This window comes from Salmo trutta, chromosome 23, assembly GCF_901001165.1.
Source record: "Salmo trutta chromosome 23, fSalTru1.1, whole genome shotgun sequence".
Classification (NCBI taxonomy): domain Eukaryota; kingdom Metazoa; phylum Chordata; class Actinopteri; order Salmoniformes; family Salmonidae; genus Salmo; species Salmo trutta.
Genome location: NC_042979.1, coordinates 47597187 through 47608443, shown reverse-complemented (window position 1 = coordinate 47608443; position 11257 = coordinate 47597187). Strand labels below are relative to the sequence as shown.

General features: G+C 41.5%; 1 protein-coding gene across 1 annotated transcript in view; it reads left to right on the top strand.

The window, feature by feature from the left end:
* The window catches only part of LOC115159833 (netrin receptor DCC), a 257441-nt gene extending 246775 nt beyond the window's left edge, over positions 1–10666 (top strand). The window contains exon 28 of the mRNA XM_029709887.1: positions 10426–10666. Coding sequence (XP_029565747.1) covers positions 10426–10515 — 90 coding nt within the window. The 3' untranslated portion in view covers positions 10516–10666. The remainder of the gene's footprint in view (positions 1–10425) is intronic.
* Positions 10667–11257: the final 591 nt, after the last annotated feature.

The window sequence follows — 11257 nt, the reverse complement described above, 5'->3', positions numbered from 1 at the left end:
GTGTTGGCGCTGCAAGATTCTACCTTCTGTAATATGGTTTTGTGACTTACTCGCTACATTTTGGAACTCTGTTATAAAAGACAAATTGTCTTTTATGTCTGCGAAACTCGCATTTCACCTTTGCCTCGATTGTGTCTCCTTGGTACGAATAAGCAAGACTTATAGAACAAGTATGAGAAAAAAGATGAACTGAATTGGAATTCAAAACAGCCCTCCTACACTATCTTTTCGGTTAAATTAATTAGCAAGTTACGTAACATTAGACAAGATTAATTACTACATAAAAGGTAAACCTGAGGAATTTAACAGAATCTGCTAATATAGAGTTAAGAGAATAATTCAATTTTTTAATATATTTTTTTTTTGTTCATTTGGTCGCTTTTGATTTATATTGGTTAGTTATTTTTGTGAACACATGCACACACACACACACACACACACACACACACACACACACACACACACACACACACACACACACACACACACACACACACACACACACACACACACACACACACACCCTGAGGTGGGATGCCCATTAGTTCATTGTCATTATGCACGGCCATTTTGAATTGAATGTATCCAGAAAGATTTCCCATGAGCTCTCGAAGAATACCCCTTATTTACATGATGTCTGCCATTTACTTTGGCCTTTCTACCTTTCTGCTGTTCCTCCCAGTCCAATTTAGAAATATCAAGGCTATATGTCTGTCGTGTTCTGATAGATAGAGAACATCAACCAAAACACCATGAAGGGAGCATGGATAGAGAACATCAGCCAAAACACCATGAAGGGAGCATGGATAGAGAACATCAGCCAAAACACCATGAAGGGAGCATGGATAGAGAACAACAGCCAAAACACCATGAAGGGAGCATGGATAGAGAACAACAGCCAAAACACCATGAAGGGAGCATGGATAGAGAACAACAGCCAAAACACCAGGAAGGGAGCATGGATAGAGAACAGAAGCCAAAACACCGTGAAGGGAGCATGGATAGAGAACATCAGCCAAAACACCATGAAGGGAGCATGGATAGAGAACAACAGCCAAAACACCACGAAGGGAGCATGGATAGAGAACATCAGCCAAAACACCATGAAAGGAGCATGGATAGAGATCAACAGCCAAAACACCATGAAGGGAGCATGGATAGAGAACATCAGCCAAAACACCGTGAAGGGAGCATGGATAGAGAACATCAGCCAAAACACCATGAAGGGAGCATGGATAGAGAACATCAGCCAAAACACCGTGAAGGGAGCATGGATAGAGAACATCAGCCAAAACACCGTGAAGGGAGCATGGATAGAGAACATCAGCCAAAACACCACGAAGGGAGCATGGATAGAGATCAACAGCCAAAACACCATGAAGGGAGCATGGATAGAGAACAACAGCCAAAACACCATGAAGGGAGCATGGATAGAGAACATCAGCCAAAACACCGTGAAGGGAGCATGGATAGAGAACATCAGCCAAAACACCAGGAAGGGAGCATGGATAGAGAACATCAGCCAAAACACCATGAAGGGAGCATGGATAGAGAACATCAGCCAAAACACCAGGAAGGGAGCATGGATAGAGAACAGCAGCCAAAACACCATGAAGGGAGCATGGATAGAGAACAACAGCCAAAACACCACGAAGGGAGCATGGATAGAGAACAGCAGCCAAAACACCATGAAGGGAGCATGGATAGAGAACAACAGCCAAAACACCACGAAGGGAGCATGGATAGAGATCAACAGCCAAAACACCGTGAAGGGAGCATGGAGAATGTAAGACAGAAGCAGAGCACTAAGAATTGTTGGACAGAAAAGCACACACACACACACACATACTCCGAGTATGAATTGTAAAACACAGAACAGTGCCGGCGAAGAATCGTTCCATTAAATATTAATATCTCAATAACAATAACACGGAGAAAGCATCTGTGCCATCATGGATTGGAGTCAGGAGACGCATTAGACAGCCCCATAACACTTTATAGGACCTGCTGGAGTAATGAGAAAAGCAGGGGAAGGGAAGGGAGGGGGAGCAACACGCTCTCACAGTCTCACGTCAGAATTAGACGTTCATCCATGTTTCTCAAACGTCAATTTTTTTTAAGTTGTTTCCAAACGTCAAATTTTGAAGTGTTTTAAAAGGTTAAGTTTAATCATTAACTCTGAATGGCTAATGTAAGGTGAAGGTTTGGGATAGACTTAAAAGAGGCAGATGCTTACTCCCATTTGCCATCCCAGTCCACAACGCCCTCGCAAAACCAAAACTTACTTTGCGAGGGGGGGAGGATTGCTGCTGGCTCAAAAGGTCAGCTGCCTGCCATCCATCCCACATATCTTTGTAATTGATCTGGCCTTTTCTCATCAGCCATGAAGTCCGTGGGAGTCTCTCCAAAATAAATAGGTTGGCATCGATCACACACTTTATATGCTCATCTGTTCTCCCCGCCAAGCACCAAGACGTTTTGGGGTGTGTTTATGTTTTTCTCTTTTATCAAAATGTCCGCCTCCACAGCAGAAATGAGAACATTACCCTGGCCTTACATTAGCTCTAAAAGGCTTATTTAAAAAGGAGAATGGACCAGTAGCTCACAACAAGCTGTAAGTTGCTCTGGATAAGAGCGTCCGCTAAGTTACTAAAATGTACAATGTAAATAAGCTTATTAAGGAAAATCGAGACAAACACAGATATACACAGACAGATACATACATGCGCGCACGCACGCACACACACACACACACACACACACACACACACACACACACACACACACACACACACACGCACACTCAAATAGTTGTGCATCAGTGAGCTGTCATCAGGGCTTCATCAGCTCATAATAAGGGAGATAGCTTTTTAATTATGGTCCCCGACCTTAAATGGTAAGGGTCAATCTAGGATTAATTTAGTAAGACGTATTAAGTTGTCTGATTAACATTGTGGAGCTTATTAATAGGGAATGGAAACACTAGGCCAAGGTTCCCCATCTGGCGGCCCACGGGCCAAATCTGGCCCGCCAGCAATAGTAGCCCCAAAATGAATTATGAATTTTGTTCAAAAAACAAATTTAAGATGAGATGCAAAAGCTCTCAAATGCAATGTCCCAAGAAGGAAGTTACCCTACCTAAAATAAGGCAATAGTTACATTTGAACTTCTTTCAAAGAGGAGAGAGAATGCAGAAGGTCAACTAGTAAAAGTAGGTAGCGGACCATTCTGTGGTGCTGAAACGTAAAGCTGCAACACAATCAATAGGAGGTGGAACAGCGCCTGGTGCTGAAAACTTGTTTGTGCAAGTGTTGCACAGCAACAGATGGAGAAAACCTACACCAGTCAAGGAATTCCTTTAAACAATAATCTTCATTTTAATTAGACTTTACAAACAACTAGAAGGCTTAATTGTATTATATTCCTATCCCGAGCCTAGGTCTATATAAAATAACTTAACTGGTAGACTATGAGACTTTTAAGAGCATCTTTAACAAGATAAAAAAAAAATATAGCCTATTGGGGTTTGTTTTTATTACTGTTCTATTTATAAAGGGGGGTGTGTCTGAACGTCTGTATCGGGATAGCCTTTTAACGACAGAACAAACAGAAAATACTGTCAGATTGAGACCTAAATATCCCTGGATAAACACTCTCAATAATGTCAGTATTTATTGAATACTGTCATATAAGCCACTAAGTGACTTACTGAGTGGGGAAAAGTTGCATTTCGACCTCGGACACGATGTTGTGAGATGGATGTGATTTTGATGCGGGAGACAGTCCTCGATTGACTTGTGTGAAAGCCGGTTACTGTCGTGAGTCCATATTGCGTTCATAGAAGAAAATGAGGACTCGCAGGTGTAAGTCGATCTAAACATTGTTAGTACATAAAATGCAAGTTTCTTTATCGTGCTCTATTCCTCTGAGCATGCCACCCAAAACGGATTTGGCTCGATGTCTGGAAGTTAAATCAGCTCAGTTTGAATTGTGGCCTCATCCAGCGAGGTTATAGTTTTCTTAGCAAAGGGAGGAGAATTCTCCACCTGGGCGGACTGTGAGAAGATCACGTACAAACACAATGATATCCTTGGACATGCTGTAGTCTTCAAATCCGATGGAGAAGTTGTCCCTCAGCTCCTTGATGAAATCATCCATCACCTCTGTGACAATGCTGCGGCCTGGTCTCTCTGCCTGTCATTTATTCAGTGTGCTGAAGTGCAGTAGCCTTCTGGATGACAAGTCCAAATCGAACAATTTTTAAGCTTCCCAGTAAAACCCTCAAGTTTTTCCACCATCTGCACGAGATTTAACCCATTTAAGTGACAGAATATGACAGGCCTCCCCAAAAGAAAAGCAGTGTTTGTAACTTGCAGTTAACGCTTCAATGTTTCTGCGTCGGGCCTCTGTCTGAGGCAGGAAGGCCACTTTGAAAGTTCCGTGCTTAGATTCATAATGATGCCTGAGATTGAATTCTTTGCAAACAGCGACATTTTCTCTCGCTATCAAACTAATTGTTCTGAACAAATTATGACGTTAAAAATAAACGTAGTGTAGCCTACAGTAGGATACATAGACCTGTTTTTCCTCACCAATCAACGCACAGAGAAAATAGACAAAAATAATAATTGAATAGAGACGTTGGTGAGCATAATTTTAGGAGCATAATCAGATCAAAAATGATCATGTTATTGTCACTGAATGTATTATGTACTAATCAGATGTGTTAAAATGTCGTTCAATTTATAGGGCAGACCAATTAATTGTGCTAATATTATATACTAATTATGTTATGTCCCGCTAACTATTAGCTCAGAACAGAATTGGCCTGAGGCCACTCCTAGGAGACGAACCCTGCACCAGGTTTTAACTGTAAATCGCCATATTGGCGTTGTTGCATCATCAGTAGGAGAGTTTTGGAATTCCGGAATCTACCGAGACCCTGACCTCTACGTGCATTAATGAGTCGTAAGAAGGAGACCAAAGCGCAGCGAGCGTATCGTTCCACATCTTTTATTTGAATGTGAAACTTAGCCAAACAAACAATAAACTATAAACAAAACACAAACCGTGACGACAGAGGTGCAACATGCACTAACTCAAAATAATCTCCCACAAACACAGGTGGGAAAAACAACTACTTAAATATGATCCCCAATTAGAGACAATCGATGACCAGCTGCCTCTAATTGGGGATCATACAAAAAACCCAACATAGAAAAAAATAAACTAGAACCAAAACAACATAGAACTAAATAAACTAGATAAACCCCCCCAGTCACGCCCTGACCTACTCTACCATAGAAAATAAGAGCTCTCTATGGTCAGGACGTGACAGCTGGTGTCAAACTATATACGAATACCTGATACATGATACAAACAGCCATTTCAAATGATGTGACACACAATCGCACCACGTCAATGAAATGGTAATCAGTCTAAGAAAAATGAACACCTGTAAAAATGGGTATCTTGTACAGTCCCCCCCTCCCCCCAAACAACTGCCATTTACACAACTTCCTAACGAAGACAGAAAACAATTTAAAGACAGAGCATATTTGAGTCTTCCTTATTTTGTAAACCTTGATAATCTGAAATCACAATAGTAATACCCTTTTACTGTGAATGGGTTACAAACAGAGAATTAGTGAACATAAAAGTTCAATCAAGCGAAACGACAGGGATTATCCAGTCGCAATACATTTTAATGACCTAAAACATGACATTTCTACCTTTTTAGACCGATACGTAAAGCTTATTAAATATCAGTGATACTATCAAGAGCAGTGTGCGGTTCATTAAAACACATATCTGTACCCAAACATATTCCAGACAGCATTTAGTCTTACATTTTGACGAGGAAAGACATACACAAGTAGTATAATATCAATACAAGGAGAATGAGGTGTTTCATTCATAGGTACATCACGCTGTCGTAACATTAATTACATCATTCATCTGAGAGATATTGGTCATCAAGATTTAACCGGAATTACAAAATATCATAAGAATAAGGCATATAATAACAATAATTGGCTTCATGACTTAAATGTATTCTTCCATACATTCCAGTAGGCCTATGGTCTAATAGTCAGAATAGGAACAAGTGTCACGTCCTGACCAGTTTAAAGGGTTATTTGTTATTGTAGTTTGGTCAGGACGTGGCAGGGGGGTGTTTGTTTTATGTGGTTCGGGGTTTGTTGGGATATGTACTTATGTAAGAGGGGTGTTCGTTTTATATGTTCCCGGGGTTTTTGGGTATTGTTCTATGTTTTGTATTTCTATGGTTTTTCTATGTTGTGTATTTCTTTGTGTTGGCCTGGTATGGCTCTCAATCAGGAACAGCTGTACTTCGTTGTTGCTGATTGGGAGTCATACTTAGGTAGCCCTTTTTTCACCTGTCTTTTGTGGGAAGTTGTTTTTGCATTGCTGTGTGTAGCCTGCAAGACTGTTTGTCGTTCGTTCATTTTCTTGTTTTGTTACGTGTCTCAAATAAAAGTAAATATGAGCACTCAACCCGCAGCGCCTTGGTCTACTCCATACGACGACTGTTACAACAAGTCCATACATTCCAGAATGGGAACCAATTAAAAGCGTGCAACAAAGGGGAAATGACCAGTGACAATCTGGGCTACTGGGTGAATAATCTGAGTCTCTTTTTTACTAGTGTATGTTATGGATATCTGTGTCTGTGCCAGGACGAGGGTGTGATTGTCCCTCAGCCCGGTTTGCAGTGCAGTCTTTTCAACCTCTCTGTCTTTCCTTACCATCGTGGGGACAGCTATACGTCTGAGAGCTGACAGTCCACCACGGTGTCTTACAGAGATATATATATATATATAGAGAGAGAGAGAGACAAAGTATTTTAGAAAACATTGACCTAATTTATACATAGGTCTAATAGTACATAACAGTTACCTTCCAGTCAAAAAAGCTTGTCTGAGAGGCAATAGCATAACGTGCTGGCTCCAACTTCCTCTGTCTCCTCCATTTCAATCTCCTCCTCTTCGTCCTCGTCTTCCCCCAAGTAGCGATGAACCATCAGCACATAAAAAAAGAAAGGGAATTGTACAAGTTATCAATCGGGCTCGCAAGGTGACAAAAGTAACATTTTATCATCCAAAAGATTTCACTGTAACGTTTGAGAAAAGATTGGAACGTAATTTAATCTGATACTCCATAGCTGAAATAATCTGATAATATATGCCTGTAAATAGCCAGACCAGGATGATGTACTCACCAAGCTGAGTTTTTTTTTAAAGTCATCATAGCTAGCGATCATCACAAGGGTTAGGCTTTCAGGCTCGGGATTACTATTTTTAGGAATCTTAGCCGTCACAGATACAAAAGAAAAAAAGACAGCTAGCTACCTACCTACCTATATGGGGATCATACATTTTACTGGTAAAATTATCAATCCTGCAGTAGACCTCGCTTTTTCCTGGCTGGCTAGGTAGCCATTTTGTACTGTATATAGTACTGTATGATCACACCAATATAAAGTACTGTATGATCACACCAATATAAAGCACTGTATGATCACACCAATATAAAGCACTGTATGATCACGCCAATATAAAGCACTGTATGATCACACCAATATAAAGCACTGTATGATCACGCCAATATAAAGCACTGTATGATCACACCAATATAAAGTACTATATGATCACACCAATATAAAGTACTGTATGATCACACTAGTATAAAGTACTGTATGATCACACCAATATAAAGTACTGTATGATCACGCCAATATAAAGTACTGTATGATCACGCCAATATAAAGTACTGTATGATCACGCCAATATAAAGTACTGTATGATCACGCCAATATAAAGTACTGTATGATCACACCAGTATAAAGTACTGTATGATCACACCAATATAAAGCACTGTATGATCACGCCAATATAAAGCACTGTATGATCACGCCAATATAAAGTACTGTATGATCACGCCAATATAAAGCACTGTATGATCACACCAATATAAAGTACTGTATGATCACGCCAATATAAAGCACTGTATGATCACACCAATATAAAGCACTGTATGATCACGCCAATATAAAGTACTGTATGATCACGCCAATATAAAGCACTGTATGATCACACCAATATAAAGCACTGTATGATCACGCCAATATAAAGCACTGTATGATCACACCAATATAAAGCACTGTATGGAATGGAAACTGTTGGCGAATAATTCTTTCAAAAGTAGTTTGGTATCTGTTTTTCCTTCAGGCCTACTTTGCTATTGTTCCCTTAACTCGCGTGTCAAACTCATTCCACAAAGCGCCGAGTGTTTGCAGGTTTTCCCTCCACCCTTGTAATTGATTGATAAATTAAGGTCACTAATTAGTAAGGAATTCCCCTCACCTGGTTGTCTAGGTCTTCATTTAATTTAGGTCTTAATTGAAATTTATCTAGACCCAAACTGCTACAGACCTATATCTATCCTACCCTGCCTTTCTAAGGTCTTCGAAAGCCAAGTTAACAAACAGATTACTAACCAATTTGAATCCCACCGTACCTTCTCCGCTATGCAATCTGGTTTCCGAGCTGGTCATGGGGGCACCTCAGCCACTCTCAAGGTCCTAAACGACATCATAACCGCCATCAATAAGAGACAATACTGTGCAGCCGTATTCATCGACCTGGTTAAGGCTTTCAACTCTGTCAATCACCACATTCTTATCGGCAGACTCAACAGCCTTGGTTTCTCAAATGATTGCCTCGCCTGGTTCACCAACTACTTCTCTGATAGAGTTCAGTGTGTCAAATCTGAGGGCCTGTTGTCTGGGCCTCTGGCAGTGTCTATGGGGGTGCCACAGGGTTCAATTCTCGGGCCGACTCTCTTCTCTGTATACATCAATGATGTCGCTCTTGCTGCTGGTGAGTCTCTGATCCACCTCTACGCAGACGACACCATTCTGTATACTTCTGGCCCTTCTTTGGACACTGTGTTAACTAACCTCCAGACGAGCTTCAATGCCATTCAACTCTCCTTCCGTGGCCTCTAACTGCTCTTAAATGCAAGTAAAACTAAATGCATGTTCTTTAACCGATCGCTGCCCTACTCTGGACGGTTCTGACTTAGAATATGCCCACCTACTCGCCCATCCAGCATCACTACTCTGGACGGTTCTGACTTAGAATATGTGGACAACTACAAATACCTAGGTGTCCGGTTAGACTGTAAACTCTCCTTCCAGACTCACATTAAGCATCTCTAATCCAAAATTAAATCTAGAATTGGCTTCCTATTTCGCAACAAAGCATCCTTCACTCATGCTGCCAAACATACCCTCATTAAACTGACTTTTCTACCGATCCTTGACTTTGGCGATGTCATTTACAAAATAGCCTCCAACACTCTACTCCAGCAAATTGGATGCAGTCTATCACAGTGCCATCCGTTTTGTCACCAAAGCCCCATATACTACCCACCACTGCGACCTGTATGCTCTCGTTGGCTGGCCCTCGCTTCATATTCGTCGCCAAACCCACTGGCTCCAGGTCATCTATAAGTCTTTGCTACGTATACGGATCCACCTTATCTCAGCTTACTGGTCATCATAGCAGCACCCACCCGTAGCACGCGCTCCAGCAGGTATATTTCACTGGTCACCCCCAAAGCCAATTCCTCCTTCGGTCGTCTTTCCTTCCAGTTCTCTGCTGCCAATGACTGGAACGAACTTCAAAAATCACTGAAGCTGGAGACTCATATCTCCCTCACTAGCTTTAAGCATCAGCTGTCAGAGCAGCTCACAGATCACTGCACCTGTACATAGCCCATCTTTAAATAGCCCATCCAACTACCTCATCCCCATACTGTTATTATTATTTTTTATTTTTTTGCTCCTTTGCACCCCATTATCTCTACTTGCACATTCATCTTCTTGCACATCTATCACTCCAGTGTTTAATTGCTATGTTGTAATTATTTTACCACTATGGCCTATTTATTGCCTTACCTCCCTTATTCTACCTCATTTGCACAGACTGTATATAGATGTTTTATATTGTATTACTGACTCTGTTTGTTTATTCCATGTGTAACTCTGTGTTGTTGTTTGTGACGCACTGCTTTGCTTTATCTTGGCCAGGTCGCAGTTGCAAATGAGAACTTGTTCTCAACTAGCCTACCTGGTTAAATAAAGGACTTGTTCTCAACTAGCCTACCTGGTTAAATAAAGGACTTGTTCTCAACTAGCCTACCTGGTTAAATAAAGGTGAAATTAAAATAATTAAAGAAAAGTAAAAAGTAAAAACCTGCAGAGCCTCGGCCGTCCGTGGAATGAGTTTGACACCTCTGCTTTAACTGAATAAAAAGCAATACATTTACCCCTGCAATTATTCTGGACGGTGTCCCTTCTTTGAATTTGTGTGACAGAGGAATTTTGTTTTTATCTTTTAGGTTTACGAACAAGACGACTTGAGTGAACAGATGGCGAGCCTAGAGGGACTCATGAAGCAACTCAACGCCATCACTGGCTCGGCCTTTTAACCCCAGCAGCCCTGGCAGAGAGTCCCACCCAGACAGTCCGTCAGACCTTCAACACAGCACAGACAGACAGCAGTACCACTAGGAGGAGCACGGTGTCAGGACCACAGAAACAAGGGGCAGGGCACAGAGGGGGGGGGGGGGGGTGCCTGGACGTCAGAAACACAGATACTTCTCAACAAACCCCCTATAATACTGTAACCAACCCACCTAACGGACCTCTCTGTGTCCCTGTAATACTGTAACCAACCCCCTATCTGTCCTGTCTGTACCTCTATAATACCCCCCCCCCCCAGGACCTCTGAAAGGGGGACGACGGAGACTCTAAAAATATAAACGATGAAGAAATTCTATTCCATGTTTTCCACAGTGTTGTTTTCCCTTTAAAACGTCACCTTTTTGAGTTTTCATTGATCAATGTTCTTTTTGTTTTTTGTTTCCATGTGCATTACTGGTGTTTTGGATTGAACTTTGAACTGAAGGGCTCAAGTGTTACAACTGGACCTATAAGACCTAAGGACCGTTTGCTATCTCCAGACATCAATGTTTCTCTGGACCCTCGTTGCCTGGTGATGATGTGAGATGACATGTTAGGTTTCACAGTGGTAGGTCTCACAGTGGCCACATGCTAACGGACACTGATCAAAGTCCCGGACACCGTACACACTCTCCACATTCCTCTCCTTCTCCTCTTTCCTAAAACAATGACACAGTCAGTGACCACAGCCTAGAACATTCCACGGGC